Genomic DNA, 25194 nt, shown 5'->3' on the forward strand with positions numbered 1-25194 from the left:
AGGTAATCAGGTCACAGAAGTGCATGTAAAAGACAAGAGAACGCTGTGTCTGATTTCAACCATCCGCCCATCCAGCTCCCTCTCCGACCCTCTCCACTTGCTCTTTTCCCTGCTGGGAACACATCAACTGGCTTCCTTGCCCTGCAGCTCCTACCCTGAGAGGTACAGTGAAAGATGAAGAGGAGGGGCTGGGGCAGAGCTGAGACACTGACTTCCCCTGCTCACTCCCTGGCATATTGCTCTGAGTTGGCCGGGTTAGTACCTGGCAGGCAGCCTCTCGTTACTGGCAGCCTCCCCTTCCCCCTCTCCTTGGCTTTCAGCTTGAGGGGTGTTAACAGCTCCTTGCTGTTTCCAGCTCTGGGTCATTGCACCATCTCTTGATTTTCATGAACTCTGCCCTCCCCCAGTTACCAGGTGATCAACCCCCTCCTCCAGATACCAAATTAACTCTCACGTAGTGAAACAGATATCATCTTCAAGTACATTATAATACAACAGTGTTATTTTAAAGGTGTTAATATGCTATAGATTTTCTTAAATCTTTTAGTATGATCAAGCACACATAATATTTCCAGCTATAAATGTAGCAACTCTCAGAGAAGGAAAGAGGAATAAACAGTATTCTCAAAGGCATGGGCCAGTATTACAATTCTTTAGATGTTCCCTATGTCCCCTTAGTCATGCCAGAACCCTAGCAAATTTCCTTACACACACTAAGTGATTCAATCAATGAGTGATTTGCCCACAGTTAGGGGTTATATGCAGGCTTTGCTAGTGGTTCAGTGGTAAAGAATCTGCCTGCCAATGCAGGAGGTGCAGGAGACACGGGTTCAATCCCAGAGTCAGGAAGATCCCTTGCAGTAGGAAATGGCAACCCACTCCAGTATTCTTGTGTGGGAAATCCCATGGACAGAAGAGCCTGGCAGACTACAGTCCATGGGGTTGGGAACAGTCAGACACAACTGAGCACACACGCATCTGCCTCAGGGGTTCTATACAAGAAAGATGACTGCACAACAGATCCCTGCATGCTGGAGTCTACCTCATGGATGCCCTGCAGTGTTCTCCAGCATCAGTCCCAGCTCTGAGTTCCTGGTCTTATATACCATGGAAATAAATGATGTGGGTTGAGGTGTTCATTTGGGCCTCAGGTTAGCCAAGTCTGAAACTAGAAGTGGAGAGAAAGAAGCAGCAGACTTTCCCTTAAGGTCCTGTGAAGAGGGCGGGGTGGAGAGGGGCAGGGTAATGACAACCTGAACCAAGGGGCACTGCCACCTGATTTGAGGCCAGGCAGACATTGCCACAAGGGCTGCCTTTTGGTGGCACCACTGATCCACCCTCCACAGTGGCATTTCCAGTGGCAGGGCCAGCCACGGGGGCTGCTAGACGAGTGCTGTTCTCCCAGAAGCTCTGCAGGCTGGTGGAGATGCTAAAATGGTGGAGATACTATAATGGTGGTGATGCTATGATGGCAGATGATTTTTAGGCCCTGCGGACATGAACCAGACTTAGTCCCTAAGTAGACAAAGAGCATGGGGGCTTAAGGCACTGAGGGAGAGGGAGGGAATCAGCTCATCTCCATTCCATCAACAGTCTCATCTTATTCCAGCATTCATCACCTTTACTCCTCCAAAATGAATACAAACACACTTGGGGGAGGCCAGAAGCATTCCTTAAGTCTGGAACCTATACACATGTATACCCCTGGAACTTTCAGACATATATACATTCATTCTCCTAAGGTGACTCTTTACTAAATTCAGATTCTTTTAGCCACTGGAGGGCACTCCCCTGTTACTGCACTGTAGAAGCAGCCTCTGTCTCAGTGTCAGCCTTGACCACCAGAATGCAAGCTTCTGAAAGGCCACCAGTTTCTTACTTAAATTTGTGCACCTGATGCCCAATGGACATGGGCATCATGGGCATGCCCATGGGCATGGACAACACGTGTCTAGTTCATGTGCTGGTTAGTTTTAGTTTGCTGGTTGGGAGTACAGGAGGCAAGAACTTGATCACACTTTATTGAATGATGCCTGGGTGATACAGAAGTAGAAAGAAAGTATAGGCTATTCTTTCAAGAAATTCGGCTATGAAATACTTGGTACCTCTCCTATGGCATTCAACACACCGTATTAAATATTTATTTGTCTTCACCTCACTTCCAAACCTGTTGGGCAGAGCTGGTATCCTTCTGTCTCCCTGTTCTCTGAAGCACAGACACAGAAACTTGCCTGTAATCAGCACATAATAAAAATATGCTCAATTTTACTGAATAATTCAATAACAAATCCTTTATTTCCAGTCTCTCTTTTTCTTTGGTTTCACTGTGGATATGGACAGAGAGTTACTCTCTTCTTGAAACTCCCCTCCCAAGCCTCTGTGACTCTACTCTTTCCTGGTTCTCGTTCCACTGTCCTCAATATTTCTGTCATGCTTTCTTCCATCAGCCTTGGAGTGTACATATTCCTAGACTCGGCCCTCAGGTCTCTCTTCTTTTCCCTTTAAACTTTCTTGCACCAGAGCTATGATTGCTTAAGTTATTTCCTCTATATGGTGACTCTAGAACTAGCTCAAGCCCTGACACTGCTCATGTCCTCTCTCTCTCATTCTAAGCTCCCAAACTGCCTCCAAGATAAACAAGAAAGTCACCACGAGGGTAGCATCTGTGCAGGATGGGATGAAACTTCCTTCAGTTCAGCTGCTGGAATAGGAACAAAGTTTGAGGCTTAAGCACCAGGTTTTAACGCAGGGGCTAAAGCAAGGGTGGTCTTGGGTTTTACTGGTTGTTTGTAGCATAGCATTTGCAAGCTGGCAGAGAGGTTTGGGATTGGAGAGACTTCTCCCAGCTCACATTGGCCAGGATCTTTTGTTTTCCCTCTTCCAGGGCTTTGCTTGGATTCAGGACAGACTAGTATAACCCCTTTCCCGGTGCTCCACCGATCCTGATTACTGCAGCATCTCAGGCAATCAGATCCACCTCTGCCCCAGCACTTTGAACACAGCCTTGTGGATTCTAATGCCAAATCTGTGTATCTCATTTCTGGATTTCCTCCTGAGAATGGTTCTTGGCCCCTTCTTGAGCGAACTTCCCCTTGTTAACCTCACCACACTACCAGCCTGTGGCCCTCAGGCTGCATAAAAGGACCAGCAGAACCCCAGACTCCACTTCCAAGAGGTCCTGTTCTGAGTGACAGGACACTGAGCTCAGGACAGTTCTTCCAACTCACTTGCCCATGACTATCTGCTGCCCTGTGACTTCTCTCATAATTATTTCTTTCGTCATTCTTGGCTTTATGGTCTATGGCACAGACTGTTAGATCATGTCTTCCTTTTCTTACAGAGTAATACACTCCATTTCCCAGCCTGCTTACAGCCAGGGTGGTCGTGTGGCTAACTCCTTGCTAATGGACTGTGAGCATTAATGAAGAGCACAGCTCCCGGGTTAGCCCTGGAGCAGCCCGACAACTTCATGCTCTTTCACCTTCCTGCATGCTAGAGCTCAGAGAGGCCTGTGATCCGGCACTCAACATTCAGACCAAGGCAGAGCCCTAGAAGCACAACTCAAAGTCATCCGGGGACAACTTTCCATTAATAAACAGATAAAACTACAGAAATTATGAATAAACACCTAGAAATGTCTGTCACAATTTGACATTGTTATGAAATACAAATGCATGATCTGTAGAGTCCAAACCAAAATACTGGTCTTCAGCATACTGGATGTAAAGAAATCTATCTTTAAACAAAGGGAGTTTGTGAAACGTTACCCTGGTAGATGGTGGAGAAACAAAATAAAAAGAGCCCTTCAAATCCAAACCTCAGGATTATTAACAAGAGAGAGAAAAAAAAAAAAACTTCTGTCATCTTCAAATCACTGTATTTGGGGGCTTCTCTGCCAAAGAAGCCTGCAGCTCTAGGTGCAAGTGTTGGAAGGAAACATACTGTGAGCAAGCAATGGCTGCTCCTCACAGTTTTTAGTGTGTGTGTGTGTGTGTGCATGCTCACTCAGTCGCGTCTGACTCTTTATGACCCTATGGACTGCAGACCATCAGCATCCTCTGTCCATGGGATTATCCTGGCAAGAATACTGGAGTGGATTGACATGACCTTCTCCAGGGGATCTTCCTGACCCAGGGATCGAACCAGCATCTCCTGTGTCTCCTGCATTGGCAGGCAGATTATTCACCCCTGAGTCACATGGGAAGCCCTAGCTTTTAGAAAGGCATTCCCAGAAAGAGATGAGCTCAGGCAAGGATCATTTGTAAGCAAAAGTGGAGAAAAATGGGCAGTACCTAGAAGCTGGAGGCCTTGGAGGATCAGAAAAGTTAACTGCTTCTACAACTGCAAAGACTAGAAAATAATATCGTTGCTCACAGCCTTTCTCAAAGGCCTCTCAGTAAAACATGGCATTGGAACAAAGAAGTCAGGCTGATAGGAAAGATCAGAGTAAGCGTGCACCCTCCTGCCCAAGTCCATGTTTTAGAGGAAGTCAGAGTAGAGACAACTAAGGAGAGGAAGAGAGAGATGGACCCAGACAGACACTGGGAAATAAGGAATGCTAAAGAACTTGGTCCAGAATAGAACTTGGATATGGTAACTGGTGTATGGAATTGACCAGAAGCAAACAGATCAGAAGACTGTAAACTTTTTAAGGAACCACACTGCCATGGAAGCTATAGCGAGGCATGGAGCTCATACTTTCCAACAGCCATTTCAGATATGGCCATAGAGGGTAATGGATAAGGAAGAACTTCCCAGGCAACAGAGTCAAAGTCAAGGCCACTAGGAAGACTCTCTCAGAGAGCAGTAGCAGGGATTGAGGCAGGGAAATCTTAATAATTCCTTCCCAGCAGTGGTTCATCATTTTTACACACCTGTGGCTGCTAGGTGTCTTCCACTTTTCAGAAGGGTGGGAGTTTTATTTTGTTGTGGTCTGCTTGTTTCTATCCCTCCATTGTATAATGAATGTTTGTCGGTCAGAATAAGCAATGAAATGGACATTTTATCATGAGTATTTAAAACAAGGTTTAGAGAAGGGAAGGCCAGACCTGTGGAGTTCTGGTCATCTAAATCCTTTCAAGGAAAGTATGGCAGGCTGTGACACAGGGGAGGCTGGGGAGCAGGGAGAAAGCAGCAGGAGCTTTGGCGACAGCTGGCCCTGGGTCAGATGTAGGCTCTTCACTGTCAGCAACACCTCTAACCTGGCACATCACTGATCTGGCCAGAGCCTTTTCCTTCCTCTCTAAAGGTAACTACAGCACAATAACTACAACAACGATATAGATTGTTGAAAGGATAATGAAAGCACTGTTTATAAAGCGCCTAGCAAGATGCTTAGCACATAGGGTGTACTCAATAAATGGTAGATAATACTTCTCAAGAAAGTCAGTTAACTCAAAATTTCCCCCAAATTCAGTGGAATATGCAGCTGGCATTCTGGAATCACTGTTCACGCTCTAACACTTCAATTTAACAAGGACCAATACCAAAGGCATCCTTTACCTGCACGACACTACCTACAGTCCAGGAAAGACCCGTCCCCTGCCTGAAAGTATGGGCCCAGCACTGCCGTGATGAGGCCTCGGGCACTGCTGCTTCCCTCTTCTGCTGCTTGAAACAAAGCAGGGAAGCAGGAAGGGGCAGGTAGAAGGGGGTGAGGAAGCAGAGGAGAGGCGACGTGGTGTGGTGGAAGAACACGGGTTTTGGGTTCTGGGTTCAAGTACTACTAGTAAAGCAGGTGAGCAGAGTGGTTAAAGAGCAAGGCCCCGGCAATGATCATACTCAACAGTGAAAAACTCAAAGTTCTTCCTGTAAGATCAGGAGGGACAAGACAAGGATACCCACTCTGGCCCCTTCTGTTCAATACAGTATCTCAGTTCTTGCGAGAATCAGACAAGATGATGACATAAAAGGTATTCACATCAGAAAGGAAGGCGTAAACTTATATGTCTGCAGATGACATGATCTCATATGTAGAAAACCCTAAAGATCCCACATACGTTAAAAAAAAAAACTGTTAGAACTAATGGACTAATTCAGTAAAGTTGTAGGACACAAAATCAACATACAAAAATCAGTTGCATTTCTAAACACCAACAATAAACAAACTGAAAAGGAAATTAAGAAAACAAACTGATTCACAATAGCACTATAATGAATACAATACTTAAGAATTAATATAACCAAGGAAGCAAAATATTTGTATATTCAAAACCATAAAACAATGGTGGAAGAAATTGAAGAAGACATAAGTAAATGGAAAGACATGCTGTGCTCATGGATTAGAACCTAATATTGTTAAGATATTATGGCACAAAGTGAAGAACTAAAGAGTCTCTTGATGAAAGTGAAAGAGGAGAGTGAAAAAGCTGGCTTAAAACTCAACATTCAGAAAACTAAGATCATGGCATCTGGTCCCATCATTTCATGGCAAATAGATGGGAAAAAGATGGAAACAGTGAGAGATTTTATTTTCTTGGGCTCCAAAATCACTGTAGATGGTGACTACAGTCATGAAATTAAAAGACGCTTGCTCCTTGGAAGAAAAGCTATGACCAACCTAGACGCATATTAAAAAACAGAGACATTACTTTGCCAACAAAAGTCCGTCTAGTCAAAACTATGGTTTTTCCAGCAGTCATGTACGGATGTGAGAGTTGGACTATAAAGAAACCTGACCTCCGAAGAATTGATGCTTTTGAACTGTGGTGTTGGAGAAGACTCTTGAGAGTCCCTTGAACTGCAAGGAGATCCAACCAGTCCATCCTAAAGGAGATCAGTCCTGAATATTCATTGGAAGGACTGATGCTGAAGCTGAAGCTCCAATACTTTGGCCACATGATGTGAAGAGCCGACTCATTGGAAAAGACTGATGCTGGGAAAGATTGAAGGCAGGAGGAGAAGGGGAGGACAGAGGATGAGATGGTTGGATGGCATCACCGATTCAGTGGACATGAGTTTGAGTAAACTCCAGGAGTTGGTGATGGACAGGGAGGTGTGGTGTGCTAAGGTCCACAGGATCAGAAAGAATTGGACACAACTGAGCAACTGAACTGAACTTAAATGAATTGATTGTTAAGATGCCTACACAACAAATTCAGAGCAATTGCTATCACAATCTCAGTGGCACTTTTTTTTTTACAGAAATAGAAAAAAAAATCTTACAATTCATGTGAAAACACAAAGGATTCCAAATAGCCAATACAATCTTGAGAAAGAACAAATCTGGAGGCCTTATATTTCCTGGTTTCAAAACATACTTCAAACCAATATAAAGTTACAGTGATGAGAAAAAGTATGACATAAAGACAGACATATTACTTTGCCAACAAAGGTCCATCTAATCAAGGCTATGGTTTTTCCAGTGGTTATGTATGGATGTGAGAGTTGGACTGTGAAGAAAGCTGAGTGCCAAAGAATTGATGCTTTTGAACTGTGGTGTTGGAGAAGACTCTTGAGAGTCCCTCGGACTGCAATGAGATCCAACCAGTCCATTCTAAAAGAGATCAGCCCTGGGTGTTCTTTGGAAGGACTGATGCTAAAGCTGAAACTCCAGCACTTTGGCCACCTCATGAAAAGAGTTGACGCATTGGAAAAGACTCTGATGCTGGGAGGGATTGGGGGCAGGAGGAGAAGGGGACGACAGAGGATGAGATGGCTGGATGGCATCACTGACTCGAAGGACGTGAGTTTGAGTGAACTCTGGGAGTTGGTGATGGACAGGGAGGCCTGGCGTGCTGCAGTTCGTGGTGTTGCAAAGAATCGGACACGACTGAGTGACTGAACTGAACTGAATAGACAAATGGAGGCTTCACTGGTGGCTCAGATGGTAAAAAATTTGCCTGCAATGTGGGAGACCTGGGTTTGATCCCTGGGTCAGGAAGATCCCCTAGAGAAAGCAATGGCTATCTGCTGCAGTATTCTTGCCTGGAGAATTCCATGCACAGAGGACCCTGGTATGCTACAGCCCATGGGGTCACAAAGTCGGACACGACTGAGTGAATGACACACGTAGACAAATGGAAGAGAATGGCAGCCCAGGAATAAATTCATGTGTATATGATCAACTGATCTTTGGCAAGGATGTCAAGAATATGCAATGGAGAAAAGACAGTCTCTTCAACAAATAGTGTTGGGGAAACTGGATATCAAAAGACCAAAAAGAATATGGCCTCTGGTGATAACTGGCCTGAGTGTAAAGCCTTGCTTTTGTTGTTGTTGTTTAGTCACTCAGCTGTATCAGACCCTTTGTGACCCCATGGACTGTAGCCTGACAGGCTCCTCTGTCCATGGGATTTTCCAGGCAGGAATACTGGTGTGGGTTGCCATTTCTTCCAGGGGATCTTTCTGACCCAGGGATCCAACCTATGTCTCCTGCACTGGTGGGCAGATTCTTTACCACTGAGCCAACAGGTAAACCTAAAGCCTTGCTTACCAGGTTTAACCTCTCTGTACCTAATTGTGTCATCTGTAAAATGGGGGTAACAACAGTACCCTCTTCCTAAGACTACTGTGAGATTTAATGAGGCATTCAGAGTAGTCTCTGACATAGAGGCTGTATTGTTATTGTCAGTGGGGCCTGAGGACAGTTGGGCTTCCCAGGTGGCACTAGACCTGGGTTTCCATCCCTGGGTCAGGAAGATCCCCTGCAGAAGGAATGGCAACCCACCCCAGTATTCTTGCCTGGGAAATCCCATGGACAGAGGAGCCTGGCGGGCTGCATTCCACGGGGTCACAGAGAGTTGGACACAACTGAGCATGCACACACGAGGACAGTTACTTATCCTCTTTGAGCCTCAATTTTCTCTGTTATGAAACTGAGACAAGACTAACTTGTCAGGTTATTGGGTTATTGGGACAAAGTGAACGAAACAGCCAGTGTAAAGTTCTCAGCCCACTTCCAGGTCCAGAGGCGTCAGACAAGTCCAGTAAAGCAACAGGGCAAGTCTGTTCCCAACAGGTGGGGGCGGGGATCCCAAGAGAGACCAGGGAGGGAAGATCAAAGGAGGAAATCCCTCCCTCAGGCTGGGTGGGTCACTGGCGTTACAACCTCAAGACATCTCCCCTCTACCACCCTGTCCAGGGTCACTAACTGGTGTTTCTCACTACCAGTTGGAAACATGCAGCCCCAGAGAAAAAGTATAAATGGAGTTTAGCCAGCTGGGTGTTTAATCTTCACCCGATGAAATTAAACCCCATGTTTAATCTTCTAATAATTTTACTACACTTCCTCTACCACTTTGGATCTTAGAGTAACCCATCAAAATATATTCACTAAAAGACTAATGAGCAGTTTTCGAGGTGAGTTCATGTCTCTTCCCATTGAGCCCATGGTGAGATGGGCAGGATAGCTTTCTCCCTCTCACAGAGGAGAAAAGTAAAACCAGGAGACACTGATTCACTCTGACCAGCTCTCATCCTTTGAGCCCAGGGCTCTTTTCACCACTCTGACCACTGCAGCCTCTTTTTTTTCAGTAGTTAATCCTCTAACCCCATGAGAAATAAAATATGCAGATTTGTTTTTTGTAATGACATTAATGCCTTTTGCAAGCATTTAGTGATTCTAGAAGTAATATGATTGTGGTAAATGTCAATAAAATTTGTAAATGTATCTCTACTTGGAATTTTTGACAAGAGTTTATGGGGAAAATCCATTATCAAATGAAAATGGCTAAAACTCTAAGTACAGATAGAAAATAGCAACAATTATTTAGTTTGCCTCCTTCAGAGAAAACTCAGAAGAGCAAGCAACTCAATTTACTTCTAACATGTTGAATCATATAATTTAAGAAATAGTTTCTCCTAACGAATTTTACCTTCCCCATCATCTCAACAGAGTTTACCAGCTGAACTAGGCCACAGACATCAATTATCTGACTACCGAAGTTAGATTAGAACTTAACTAAGAAAGGCTAGTGTTGACCTAATATCAACCCATGGAAACTTTTTAAAATGTATATACTATTTCTCTTTTTGCTTTCTATCATTCCTATCTTCTCTCTTTCTCTACCTTCTCTTTTCTTCCCTCCCCAGAACTGAGGGGCCAGCAGGTGGCTGAGAATGCAGTTATGATGAAAGGGAGTCTGGGGAGTTGCAAGGAAGAATGGGCTATAGTTGGGGAACCATAGGGAGCTGGAGGGATTGGAGGCTGATAATAAAGCTGCACACATGCCTGAGCTAACAGGCCTGGCAGTCAAAGACAGGCAGCAGTGGGAAGAGAGGTGGACACAGGGGAAGCAGGATGGCCTTTGTGGCTGAGAGATGAGCTACTTTGAACAAATAAGTAAAAATACTGAAGGCAATGGGAGTCAAGTTTCTAACTGCCAGAGATGATATGTAGAAATATATAAACAGGTAAGACTAGAAAGATCCTTGGGTGTTGGATTGGAATTGGAGGTCTTAGTATGAACTCATGATTTTATAATATATGGCCTTATGTAGACAATATATAAATGTATATGTATATATACATATATTTCCTAGTTTGTCCTCTGAGAGATCTAAAGCAACAATACCCCAGTAACAATGGCACACCAACCTTCCATATCTTGTTTTCTAAATAGCATTCTCTACCAAAAGGGATGACTAACCAGGTCAGGGAAAGTACAAGATAAGCCTGAGATAGCTCGTGATGACAGAAAACTTTAAAATGCTCAGTGAATGATAAAGATGCCAAAAGGACAAAGGAGCAAGTTCAGAGGGACTCTCAACTGGTCAAACTGAGAACAATTTGAGCATCAAAATAAGTAATGATAGTATGAGATCTCAACATATTGTATTCAAAAAGAATCCACAAATACGTCCTAATATAATGAATAAATGCATGAAGGAGAAAGAAAGTTCTTCCTTATAATTGAATGCCAACTAACAAATGTGAAAGGAGTAATGGAACTAAAGAATCACCATTTGGCAACCTTCAGAGAGGTAGCTGATTCTGGCAGAAGTCAGCAGGGAAGAATAAAAAGTCATGTCTGACTGTTCGTCAACCCCATGGACTTTATAGTCCATGGAATTCTCCAAGCCAGAATACTGGAGTGGGTAGTCTTTCCCTTCTCCAGGGGATCTTCCAAATCCAGGGATTGAACCCAGGTCTCCCGCATTGCAGGTAGATTCTTTACAAGCTGAGCCACAAGGGAAGCCCAAGAATACTGGAGTGGGTAGCCTATCCCTTCTCCAGTGGATCTTCCCGACCCAGGGATCAAACCGGGTCTCCTGCATTGCAGGCGGATTCTTACCAACTGAGCTATCAGGGAATCCCAATAAGGCTTTAGGTAGAGGTTTAATGAGGAACAGGCTATTAGAATAATCTCAGAATGCCTCTTCACAAACACCAATATATTTCAAAGGGAAAAATGGTGAATTGAAGGTGGGGAGATGTGGCAGACACCAACATAATCAGGTGATTAGGGCCAAAATTCCAGTGGTGGATAGGCTGATATTGTGTATCTTCTAATGTGATGTGCTGAGAAGAGCAGAGCATCCTGCCAAGAACATATGCTCAAGTCTGGTTGGGAAGAAATGCTGGCCAGACCCAGTCTGAGAGTCATCTACTGTATGCAAGACCTGTATAACTGCAAGGGCTTTAGGAAAGGGAAAGTCTGAGTAACTATTCTAGAAAACAATATGACAAATTTAACATGAATCCCAAATCAGGCAGGAAAAAAAGAGACATCTGGGGGACTCTTGATGAAATATGCGTGGGCTTTGTGGATTGGATGGTACTGTTGTAACAATGGCAACTTCCTGGTTTGGTGATGCAAGGATTATTGTTATGTGCAACTTGACTGGGTTAAGGGATGCCCACGTAGCTGGTAAGTAAGTGTGCCATGAGGGTGGTTCTAGAAGAGATTAGCATTTGGATCTGTAGACTGAGTAAAGAAGATGATCCTCAAGCAAAGTGGCTGAGTATCATCCAGTCTGCTGAGAGACTGAATAGAGCAAAAAGGAGGCAGAAGAGCCAATATTCCCTGTTGTCTGAGCTGGGATAACATCTCCTCCTGTCCTCAGACATCAGCGCTTCTATTCCCAGGCCTTCAGACTCAGACTGAATTACACTACCTGCTTTGCTGGTTCTTTAGTTTGCAGATGGCAAGACTGTGTGACTTCTCAGCCTCCATGACCCTACGTCAATTCTTGAAACAAACACCCTCTTATAAACAGCTATCCCATTGGTTCCATTCTTTGGAGAACCCTGACTAATCCTAATGCCATGCTGCTGCTGCTGCTAAGTTGCTTCAGTCGTATCCGACTCTGTGTGACCCCACAGACGGCAGCCCACCAGGGTCCTCTGTCCCTGGGATTTTCCAGGGAAGAATACTGGAGTGGGGTGCCATTGCCTTCTCCGCCTAATGCCATGGGGATATAGAAAAAGATTATACTTATTTTCTCCTTGCCAGATCCATGTGACAGTTTAGTTCAGGGAGAGGGTTCCTATTCAAAGGATTGACCTATTAGAAATCAACCAGGGCAGGAGGCAAATTATTCAGGGATGTTCTATACCCAGTGCCTTGCTTTGATCTTCAACAACTAGTTACTCTCAAGGGCTGTGAGCCTTAACATTGCATTCTAGCTCCCTTTGGGAAGTGAACATCTGTGATGGACTCTACTGCCCACCTTTGATTTACATGCTCTGAGTCCATCTGGGGACAGCTCAAGCCTTTCTGAAAAAGAGGGGTCTGGAGGCAGCATGACTGAAAGGGGAGACCAGGGGAATGGCCTTAAAGGTGCATTTACAAAGCAAGCACACTGCTTTTATTCAGATTGCATATTTGTTTGGAGAGCCTTTGGGCAAACTAGTGGCACTTATGGAGGAGATAAAATGCCCTTCAACCCATCCCTTCCACCTGCCAAGCCACCCTGATGATGCCATATCAGGCTGCACAAGGCTGAATCAACCAGGGCTAGTAGGTCCTCCAGCCAAACATCCAGGGAGCAATAAAGACACAGGAGAGCTGATGAGTAATTTCAGGGGCTGACTAACATCGTTAGGAAGGGGTGCGGCAGGCTGTTTTTCAGAGTGACTCTCAGTCTGGCCCAGACCTGGCTGTATGAATAATTCACATCTGAGGATGGGAGGCAAGGTCTACGGGAGCAGGGAGGGGAACAGGCAAGCGAGGAGTTCAAGGCAGTAGGCTAATGGGACAAGAGGCTAGGGGTTGGGGCCACAGAGGCCAGGCCAGGAGATGAAGAGCAATAAGGATGAAGACATCAGCCTGGAGAGGGAAGAGGGGGTACAAGCCAGGAAGTGAGACTTTCCTTTCACTGGGCTCTGTTCTCCTGGCTCACCAGGCAAGTCAGACAGACAGCAACACACACCTTTCAGACTGAATTAAATAATAAGCTTAATTGTTTGGGGTAGGAGGGGAAATGCCTTGAGTGGTTTAGTGCTTTGCAGAGTAAGCCTTGGAGACTCAAGTTACCAAGTAGGCATAGGCCAGGGAGGATGGCTTGAGCATGCCTGCTAGGTTGCTTCAGTAGTGTCCAACTCTTTGCGACCCCATGGACTGTAGCCCACCAGGTTCCTGTGTCCATGGGATTCTCCAGGCGAGAACACTGGAGTGGGTTGCCATGCCCTCCTCCAGACAATCTTCCTGACCCAGGGATCAACCCACATCTCTTCTGTCTCCTTCATTGGCCGGCTGGTCCTTCACCACCGGTGCTACCTGGGAAGCCCAGGGACAGGATAGGGCACCCCAATTTAATGTCTGATGATCGCCAGTACCACTCTGCTCTGACTCACTGGCTGGTTTGTTAACTCTATGTTTCTGTCTACTAAGAACTGAGATGAGCAGACAGCACAGGTAATTCTAAGATGGAATGAAAACTTCTTTGGACCTTTGCCCTGCACCTTCGATCACACAATGTTAGGTAATCTTGGTCCTGAAATTTCTCTTCCTCTCATATTTCCCATGGAGCAATCTTGCAGCCTTTGGCAGGATTTCTTCCTTGAGGAGGCAGCAAGTTCACTCAGCATGTCCAACACCCATGTGGAGATCCTCCCACCCCTACAGCCTGTCTGCCCCATATCTGGAGGCCCTGCCTCTTTAATTCCAATATTTATGTGACCCTGCTATTGCTAAGTCACTTCAGTCGTGTCAGATCCTGTGCGACCCCGTAGACAGCAGCGCACCAGGCTCCCCCGTCCCTGGGATTCTCCAGGCAAGAACACTGGAGTGGGTTGCCATTTCCTTCTCCAATGCGTTAAAGTGAAGTCACTCAGTCGTGTCTGACCCTCAGCGACCCCAGGGACTGCAGCCTTCCAGGCTCCTCCGTCCACGGGATTTTCCAGGCAAGAGTACTGGAGTGGGTTGCCATTGCCTTCTCTGTTATGTGACCCTGGCCGGGCACAAAGCTCTTCTGCATACCTGATTTAATGGGACCCAACACAACCAATGCAGGTAGCTAGAAAAAGAATCATTATCCCCATTGTGCAAATGAGAAAACTGATTCAAAGATGATACACAATTTATTCAAGGTCACAAGAGTTCACTCAAGTGTGGCTGGGGTTAGAACTCAGACCCCTGTACACCAAACTGCCTCTCTAACCCAGCACTGTAAGGGCACAAGCTCTTGGGGCTTTCACTCAGCTCTGCGCCCCTCACCTCCACCTTTCCCAGCCACGGCAGGACTAAGTTCCAGGGGATTCCTCCACATACACAAAGAATCCCGGATGAGGGACAAAGGTCAGAGAGGGGGCAGCTCAGTATCTTCAGGAGAAACAATGGACAGAAGAGTAAAAGGGCCATGGCGAGGAAGCAGGAAAATGAGTAAGAGAAGTGAGAAGAACATCTCTAAGTCACTCAGGACTTGGGAATCTCTCTTTGCACTCTAACCAGTACAATGTACATTAGCAGCATGTTTATAGAAATGTCAATACTTTAGTGTTCTTGCCTGGAAAATCCCAGCGATGGCAGAGCCTGGTGGGCTGCCGTCTATGGTGTCGCGCAGAGTTGGACACGACTGAAGCGACTTAGCAGCAGGAGGGAAAGGGGGCAGCCAACATTTAAGGAGTACTTCTATACATCAAGACCCCACTAAGTGCTTTCTCTTTTCATCTTGGGAGGTGGATATAATCTTCATTTTTACAGACAAGGAAATTAGAGAGGTGAAGCAAAGTATTCATAGTCACAAAGCCTGGCCTGGAACAAAGGCTGGTCTGACTGCAAAGCCCAGCTCTTCTCTTTACACCACAGTAATAATGCCCTGGGCCTGGGCTCTGCCATTTAGAACCTTGCAATCAGACTTAACCACTCTGTTGGGTATAATCACAGTCCAGAAAGCATCTTGAATTAATGTATACTCCACAGAGAATGGCTAATGGGTAATTTGAGTTATAGCAATTCCCATTCGAGTTACAATGATTCCCCCAGCCACAGCCCAAAGAAATCAGACGCTAGGCTTAGATTATGGTGGATTTTTGCTCCAAGATGAAAAACCTGGCGGAGAGGCAGCCAGCCTCGGGCATGGGTGCACCACTTTGAGGGTGTGTGCCTTGACTGCTAAGTGGCTATGGTGCTATGTGTGCAGGGGTTCCTCTGTGTCTATATGTTTTGGAAAAATGAGAGAGGATTAGCATGTAGATTTTCAAATAGGTTCTGATGAACATAAATGGAAAATTATCCCATTTTGAAATGTTTTCATTTTAGTCTTCATTTGTAGAAAACATACGTAGATCTGCTCAATTAAACACCTTGTAAATCATCCAGATATGTAAATTGTTCTTTAGTCACTAAGTCCTATTCAACTCTTTGTGACCCCATGGACTGTAGCCCACCAGGCTCTTCTGTCCATAGGATTTCCCAGTGGGTTGCCATTTCCTTCTCCAGGGATTCTTCCTGACGCAGGGATCAAACCCAAGTCTCCTGTGTTGGCAGACAGACTCTACCACTGAGCCACCAGGGAAACCTAGATATTTAACTAGACCTGACCTAATAATATAAAGAGACTGGTAACTACTATTCATGCATCTGTAAGATTCAGAAAAGAAATGTGTTACTTAGAGTTAAAGCTACAAAGTTTTGAACTCTAAAGACAAAAATATAAAACTTGAAAAATGTGTTCAAATAATCTGTTTTTCTAGGTACTTGGTACTTATATGGACTTCCCAGGTAGCGCTGGTGGTAAAGAACCCATCTGCCAATGCAGGAGACATAAGACACATGGGCTCGATCCCTGGGTTGGGAGGAAGCCCTGGTAAAGGGAATGGCAACCCACTCCAGTATTCTTGCCTGGAGAATCCCATGGACGGACAGAGGAACCTGGCAGGCAACAGTCAATGGAGATGCAAAGAGTCGGATATGCCTAAGCACGCATACCACACACGCACGCACTTGGTACTTATATTGACATAACAATGAATATGTTATGTCCAGATGACTGGATATCACTATATGATATATACAGTCGCATGGTACAAGAGACACCTCCAGAAGCTTATCTCAAGTATAGAAACCTCACTGGCAGGGGTTGCTTGCGGTGTATTTTAGAACAGCCCACTTTGTTTGGACAAGCATGGTGTTAGTAGAGCAGAAGTGGTGTGTTTCTAACTATCACTTCTGTTCAAAAAAAGGAAAATTCTATTCACTGGATCAGAACACACAAAATTGGATGAAATTCCTCATCGGAAGCAAGGTTAGCAACCCCTGATTAAGTAGCTCACTGGAAAACCCAGTAACTCTCCTTAGCAATACAAAAGGTCATGCATTGATGACATGCTGTGCAGTGCATGAAGTAATAACCGACTGGTGAAGAGGGATCACCTGTGACTGGCATTTACTTTATTCTCTGACTTACAAAAGTAGGAGCCGTGAGAAGCTGAAAGAAGCTCTTAACTTCTAAAATAATATCCCAAAGCCAGGTAATACCCAGGGCAGCAAAGAAGTAGGGGGGGTGAAACGCACCGCAGTGACAGTAACAACTAACATTTCATGGAAAATGCCGTTTAAAAATGACCCACATATTTTGGGGGCAGTTTTAATGATTCCCTTAATAAAACTAAACTGTTTCCAATAGCACAGTCACTCCTCAAAGTATTTGCTTGAGAAATTTCTAAGCAATTTTAGGTAGTTGTAACTTGTTGAAGGAAAGCAATAAAGTAACACTGCTACAGAACAAAGCACTTTTGTCTGCAGGTGGTGAGGGGGACCGTCAGGACCTTCACTTACTCTCAAAGCACTGCCCCTGACAGAGTTACTAGTGAATTCATAATAACCATTTCCCAAATCTTTGGATACCTCGCATGGTTCGAACTGTTCCCTAACTAACACACCGCCACTCCCGGGAGGAGCTGATGGCTGGAAAATGTTCTATCTGTGGGCTCTACGGGAGAACCTAAGTTCACCATCGACGGCTGCAAGATCGAGTTTGGAAAAGAAGCACCTGTGCAAAGCCAGCGGAACCTGCGCCCGGCTCTCCGCTCCTCTGAGCCCAGCCCACCAGCTCACAGCAGGGAAGGACGCAGCGCGGATTCTGCATCCCGACGGCTTTTTACTCCTAGCAGGGAAAAAAGGAAGGCGGAAAGGGCAAGATGTGCTCCACGTCGCCCAAAGAGGTCTGTCCAAGGTACATGGAATAGGTTTGGGGTCCGGGCTAGACGTCAGGCAACCCAAAAAAGCCGCGGGCTGGGCCCGGCAGAGATGCGCCCCGACCTCCCCACGCGGCCCGGCCGGCTGCAGCTCCGGGAACCCTCCCCGAGCTCCGCGCCCCACTCACCGCTCACGCTCGCCCGCGCCGCCGAGCCCGGGAACCGGGACCGCTGCTGCTGCCGCATGCCCTCGGGGCCGAGCGCGACGGGCGACCGGGGGCCGAGCGCTAGCAGCGGCGGAGGACGCGGCGGGCGGGCGGGCGGGCGGGCGGCGGCGCGCCTCCTCTCCAGTGGCCGCTTAGACCCGCTGGGAACCCAAAGTTTGGCAGAGCGAGGGGCGGCGCCCAGGGGGCGGAGGGTCCGCGTCCCGCCCAGCTCCGCCTCTCCCGCTCCGCCCGGCCCGACTGTTCCCACGGGAGAGCGCCCCCCACCGGCGAGGCACGGATCGGCGCTCGGGGCTCTTCTGCAGATGCCCTTCTGCCTGGGACTGGTCCTCAGGAGTGCGACCGGCCTCCAGGAGATGGCACTCATTGAAGGACCCCTAGCACCCACAGGCCCTACAGAGCCATAGCTTGGAGCCCTGTATTAAAGCACTGTCCCCCTGTACCTCTCCTCATTCTGCGGGGAGAGATTCCTTTGAAGTGGCTTCAGGAAAGTACAGACCACGTGGGAGGCAGCTGGCCGCTTGCTCTAAAACTCGAATCCCAAAGCCCTTTAAGGGAGCAGGCAGTCCCAGAAGCTAAGGGTGTTTACAGACATTTGATTCGGGGCCTTTTCCTAGGCACCTGTTTATTGCAACAGGGAACAAAAAATATTTAAATTTCTTGTAAGAGAATTCTGGGCCTCTTGGGGTCAAGAGTCTTGGATACTGTTTCTCAAAGCTGAAATATAAAGCCTCCATTGACCCACCTTTGGTAAAGAAGGAAGGTGCAAAGTAAAACAATGTTTGTCATGAAGACTTTGTTCTCTCTAAAGTCTGCAAAGCAAAAAGGGCACAGACGTGCAGAGAGTCGCGTTTTCCCAGTGACCACACAGGAGGGAAATACGGTGAAGTGAGGTCCTTCCTCCTCATACTTCAAAACCTTGGGAAACCCAGACAGAAGCGGAGATGTCTTCCTGTAACCCTTTGCCATTCATTCATCCATTCTTTCACTCATCATTCGATGCTGATATCGGGCCCTTTTGTATGCTAACTAGGAACCATATCCCAGGAAACAATCTGAATGATAACTTCCCTCTTACCATTAAAGAAATTCTGCTTCCTCTGAAAATAATAATGTTTTATTCTTTATGCAATGGATCTCATCCTGTAGGCCATGACAGCCTAGTGTGCTTCAAACTTTCATAGAGATTGGGTTATACGTTCATCAACATGTGCCCAAAATATTATTGCTTCTTCTGGGTGTGCAGAAAACGACTGTGCTGTCTTACAGATGAATTGTATATAGAGAGATACAACTTGTAGTTAGTGCTAAAGATCATGTTTATCGGAACAAGCAAAACTCTTGCAGACGATATATATGAGTATGAGGCCAGGGGAGGGAACAGCTCAACTCAAATAACAGTGCTGAAGGGCAATGTGGTAAACACAAAAATTCTCAACCACCAGCACTTACCAAATGCTTGACTCAATAAATCTGTAGTATGTTGAGTGAGTAACTTGTAGGCTGGACTGGGAACTGTAAACACCACTTAGAGCCTTCTTTTTGCTGGGAAATTTGTTCCAAGTTCCAAACAACTTATTAGCAAAGGGATTTTGGCAACTCATTATGTTGTAACTTGGGAACTTGCTGAACTGGAGCAACGCAAAGTGGAACAGGGATCTTGTAGGCCAGATGTGATTACCTTTGATGTATGAATCCTTAAAAGGGAGAAAGGAGAAGGAAAGATGGTGAACTGTGTTGCAACAGGAAAAAGACATTCTAACTAGATGGTTTTTAATAAATCTGAGCAGAAGACAAGGAAGTGATGCGAGAAAGATATGCAGAGGGGATGGGGCAGGAAGAACAGCTAGTTTATTGACCTATAGGCAGGAACAGGAAAAAGGAGACAGAACGCAAAGGGCAAGTAAAGAGACAAATGTGGCTCTAAATTCTAGTTTTTTGGAGGGATTATCCACCAGATTCTGTAAATCCTTGTAGGGCCTAGAGTGTCTCACTTTTCTTAAAAAAAAAAAAAAATTTTAATCAGTAAAACCAAATTAAAATTAACAGCAAAAAATGGTAAACACAAAGCCTGAGGATATACTTTGCCTTAAAGATCACTGGCTGGAAAATCATTCAAAACTTTTTCAACAAACATTTGCTGATCAGCTTCCTGTATACAAACTGGTCTAGTTTATGTTCCTGGAGACCCAAAGATTTATAACATTGTTTCTATGAGGGGAAAGGCAGGCCAGTGTAGGGGATGGATTCTACAATACTTGATAGAATGGAGTAGTGATGGCTGGAAGAACAATTATGACCTTGGAGAACTTGTGTCAGCCAGCATTTACTTGGCAGGGAATAAATGCTGCAAAGTAAATAAACAAGCAAACAAAACTAAAACCAGGTCAGCCAGCTGCCATGATGAGAAGCAAAACAGGACACAGGCAGGACTTCTTCCTCTCAGGACTTATGAAAAGAGGCTCCTGTTCCTCTGCCCCCAGCTCAGCTTAGACCTCCAAGTATAGGGCAGGGGCTCATAGATTTGTCTTTCTTACCTTTGGGAAGTATCTGAACTGAATCACCGTTCAATTTTGCTTATCTGTCCTAACTAGCAATGATGATGCTTAAAGCAGGTGAATGGAATAAGGAAGTGAAATGGAAGTTATAAAGTGAGATGTCAGTGGTACCTGAAATAACTTATCTGGAAGGTTTTGAGGAAAGCCTGAAGAAAAGGTCATTTCTAAAGAAATGAAAAGAAAAGAGAGAAGGCACAAGGAAGGTGATGGCCATGTAGAGTCTCTCTCAACTGCACGTAACTTCAAGTGGAAAGCCATAATGAAAATCACAGGAATAATCTGAAATACCAAAACATCAAAAATCAACATTAATTTAAACTTCATTTAAATTGAGTAAGCCATCTCATATGATATGTATGAATCATTCAAAAATATCAGTACTTCTTAGATTTTGATCCCATCACTACTTACTTCTGCATATTTTTATCCTTGTACCAAGTGACCAATTTTGAAAATCATAATGGGGATCTTGCTTTCAGTTCAGTTCAGTTCAGTTGCACAGTCATGTCCAACTCTTTGCAACCCCATGGACTGCAGCATGCCACTCCTCCCTATCCATCGCCAACTCCCGTAGTTTACTCAAACTCATGTGCATTGAGTCCGTGATGCCATCCAGCCATCTCATCCTCTGTCGTCCCCTTATCCTCCTGCCTTCAATTTTTCCCAGCATCAGGCTCTTATCCAATGAGTCAGTTCTCCACATCAGGTGGCCAAATTATTGGAGAATCAGCTTCAGCATCAGTCCTTCCAATGAATATTCAGGACTGATTTCCTTTAAGATGGACTGGTTGGATCTCCTTGCAGTCCAAGGGACTCTCAAGAGTCTTCTTCAACATCACAGTTCAAAAGCATCAATTCTTCGGTGCTCAGCTTTCTTTATATTCCAACTCTCACTTCCATACATGACTACTGGAAGAACCATAGCTTCAACTAGATGAACTTTTGTTGGCAAAGTAATATCTCTGCTTTTTAATATGCTGTCTAGGTTGGTCATAACTTTTCTTCTAAGGAGCAAGCGTCTTTTAATTTCATGGCCGCAGTCATCATCTGCAGTGATTTTGAAACCCCAAAAAATAAAGTCTGTCACTGTTTCCATTGTTTCCCCATCTATTTGCCATGAAGTGATGGGACCAGATGCCATGATCTTCGTTTTCTGAATATTGAGTTTTAAGCCAACTTTTTCACTCTCCTCTTTCACTTTCATCAAGAGACTCTTTAGTTCTTGTTTGCTTTCTCCCATAAGAGTGGTGTCATCTGTGTATCTGAGGTTATTGATATTTCTCCCAGCAATCTTGATTCCAGCTTGTGCTTCCTCCAGCCCAGAGTTTCTCATGATGTACTCTGCATATAAGTTAAATAAGCAGGGTGACAATATACAGCCTTGATGTACTACTTTCCTTATTCGGAACAAGTCAGTTGTTCCATGTCCAGTTCTAACTGTTGCTTCCTGACCTGCATACAGATTTCTCAGAAGGCAGCAGGTCAGGTGGTCTGACATTCTCATCTCTTTCAGTATTTTTCAGTTTGTTGTGGTCCACATAGTCAAACGCTTTGGCCTAGTCAATAAAGTAGAAGTAGATGTTTTTCTGGAACTCTCTTGCATTTTCGATGATCCAGCAGATGTTGGCAATTTGATCTCTGGTTCCTCTGCCTTTTCTAAATCCAACTTGGACATCTGGAAGTTCACAGTTCATGTACTGTTGAAGTCTGGCTTGGAGAATTTTGAGCATTACTTTACTAGCGTGTGAGAAGAGTGCAATTGTGCAGTAGTTTGAGCATTCTTTGGCATTGCCTTTCTTTGGGATTGGAAGGAAAACTGACCTTTTCCAGTCCTGTGGCCACTGCTGAGTTGTCCAAATTTGCTGGCATATTAAATGTAGCACTTTCACAGCATCATCTTTTAGGATTTGAAATAGCTCAGCTGGAATTCCATCACCTCCACTAGCTTTGTTCATAGTGATGCTTCCTAAGGCCCACTTGACTTTGCATTTCAGGATGTCTGGCTCTAGGTGAGTGATTATACCATTGTGATTATCTGGGTCTTGAAGATCTTTTTTGTATAGTTTTTCTGTGCATTCTTGCCACCTTTTCTTAATATCTTCTGCTTCTGTTAGGTCCATACCATTTCTGTCCTTTATTGTGCCCATCGTTGCGTGAAATCTTCCCTTGATATCTCTAATTTTCTTGAAGAGATCTCTAGACTTTCCCATTATATTATTTTCCTCTATTTCTTTGCATTGATTGCTGAGGAAGGCTTTCTTATCTCTCCCTGCTATTCTATGGAACTCTGCATTCAAATGGGTATATCTTTCCTTTTCTCCTTTGCCTTTTGCTTCTCTTCTATTCACAGCTATTTGTAAGGCCTCCCCAGACAACCATTTTGCCTTTCTGCATTTCTTTTTCTTGGGGATGGTCTTGATCCCTGCCTCCTGTACAATGTAACGAACCTCTGTTCATAGTTCTTCAGGCACTCTGTCTATCAGATCTAATCCCTGGAATCTATTTGTCACTTCTACTTTATAATTGTAAGGGATTTGATTTAGGTCATACCTGAATGGTCTAGTGGTTTGCCCTACTCTCTTCAATTTAAGTCTGAATTTGGCAGTAAGGAGTTCATGGCCTGTGCCACAGTCAGCTCCCAGTCTTGTTTTTGCTGACTGTATAGAGCTTCTCCATCTTTGGCTGCAAAGAATATAATCAATCTGATTTCGGTGTTGACCATCTGGTGATATCCATGTGTAGAGTCTTCTCTTGTCTTGTTGGAAGAGGGTATTTGCTATGACCAGTGCATTCTCTTGGCAAAATTCTGTTAGCTTTTGACCTGCTTCATTTTCTACTCCAAGGTCAAACGTGCCTGATATTCCAGGTATTTCTTGACTTCCTACTTTTGCATTCCAGTCCCCTGTAATGAAAAGTACATCTTTTTTGGTGCAAGTTCTAGAAGGTCTTGTAGGTCTTCATAGAACCATTCAACTTCAGCTTCTTCAGCATTACTGGTTGGGGCATAAACTTGGATTACTGTGGTATTGAATGGTTTGCCTTGGAAACGAACATAGATCATTCTGTCATTTTTGAGATTGTATCCAAGTACTGCATTTCAGACTCTTTTGTTGACTATGATGGCTACTCCATTTCTTCTAAGGGATTTCTGACCACAGTAGTAGATAAAATGTTCATCTGAGTTAAATTCACCCATGCCAGTCCATTTTAGTTCACTGATTCCTAAAATATCGATGTTCACTCTCACTATCTCCTGTTTGACCACTTCCAATTTGCCTTGATTCATGGACCTAACATTCCAGGTTCCTATGCAATATTGTTCTTTATAGCATCAGACTTTACTTCCATCACTAGTCGCATCCACAACTGGGTGTTGTTTTTGCTTTGGTTCTGTCTCTTCATTCTTTCTGGAGTTATTTCTCCACTGATCCCCAGTAGCATATTTGACACCTACCAACTTGGGGAATTCATCTTTCAGTGTCCTATCTTTTTGTCTTTTCATACCATTCATGGAGTTCTCAAGGCAAGAATACTGAAGTGGTTTGCCATTCCCTTCTCCAGTGGACCACGTTTTGTCAGAATTCTCCATTATGACCTGTCCATCTTGGATGGCCCTACACGAATGGCTCATAGTTTTATGGAGTTAGACAAGGCTGTGGTCCATGTAATTAGATTGGTTTAGCAGATATGAAAATACATTATAAAACCATAATAACTAGATGTCCCTTGGCCTCAGATTTGTGATTTGCAAAAGTTGGGTGCTCTTAATCTTCAAAGGGCTAAATCCTGAAAGAAACTGAACTTAAAAAAATTTCCCCATAAGCAATCAACTAAAAGAAAACAGATGAAGAACCAGACCATCCTCCCTAAAGACTAGATAAGGTCCTCCTTGGCTGGAGAGGAGAACTTGAGAAAAAGTAACACTGATATCCTTGAGCATGAAGGTGCTGACTTCTCACCATTCCTCCTGCTAAATTATTAGAGAAAAATAGATCCTTCCCTTTGGTTATGAACCCAGGATTAGAGTGGTAGATTGTATTATTTTAAAACATAAGCTGCCCCTTCCTGGGGAATAATTATACTTCTCTGCTTATCCATTTGACTTCTTTGGTCAATAAAGTGTGAGCTGTGCTACTAGCCAGAACCAAGTTTACCCTGTTCTCTCTTCCTCTGCTCTGATATCAGCAGTGTCCCAGACAGAGTCAGTTCCATCAACCTGGACCCGGGAGTAAAGAGGGCAAGAACCAGCAGTACCATGCCTGACCCAGGAGTGACATACAAGTGAGAAATAAACCTTTGTCCTTTTAAGCCACTGAGATGTGGGGAGCATTTGCCACCACAGCATAACTGAATTAATCCTCATTAATACAAGTAGACATATACTCTGCCCTGCTGTCCATCTGAGACTCGGGTAAGAAACACTCTTGCTTCTGTGCTCCATGCTGTGGTGAAAATGGAACAGCAATACTGGTGACGTAGCACTGCTAGACATAGAAGGAACTGAACCCATTGTTTGCGTTTTTTGTGGGTCCCAGACTGATACAGAACAACACTGAAGTCAGTTCTGTATGGAGAAGTACGTGAAGGGAAATCCTGGCAGTGGGTATACCAGGAACTGAGCCAGCATCCAAAGACTTACCTCTTAAGAGAAGGTAGACCATGTGTTCATCACCCACTCATTCTACCCCAACACTTGGACACTAATAAGTCTGTTCAGGATTTATTTGCTGCAGTAGGGAGAAAATGGGAAGGGCAGAAACCTAAGTATTAACTTCAAATGACCAAGACTGATGAAGTTGCCTGTCAGTGATAGAAGTAGGAGGTTCAAGGTAGATTTTAGATACACTTTCAGAAAAATAGTTACATGACTGCCTGCCTAAGTTTGCATTCT

The 25194-nt window shown here is 44.7% G+C and overlaps 1 protein-coding gene across 2 annotated transcripts in view; it reads right to left on the reverse strand.

Annotated features, from left to right (window-relative positions):
* LPAR3 (lysophosphatidic acid receptor 3) overlaps positions 1–19755 on the reverse strand; it is an 85413-nt gene extending 65658 nt beyond the window's left edge. Inside the window, exon 1 of one of the 2 annotated variants that reach the window (XM_086390864.1) lies at positions 17710–19755. In XM_086390864.1, the coding sequence (XP_086246990.1) occupies positions 17710–18112 (403 nt within the window). In that variant the 5' untranslated portion in view covers positions 18113–19755. The remainder of the gene's footprint in view (positions 1–17709) is intronic. The other variant, XM_086390863.1, reaches the window with a different exon arrangement.
* Positions 19756–25194: the final 5439 nt, after the last annotated feature.

This window comes from Bos grunniens, chromosome 3 (genome assembly GCF_055505025.1).
Source record: "Bos grunniens cultivar Pamir isolate PY7600 chromosome 3, Bosgru_T2T1.0, whole genome shotgun sequence".
NCBI classification, from domain to species: Eukaryota; Metazoa; Chordata; class Mammalia; order Artiodactyla; family Bovidae; genus Bos; species Bos grunniens.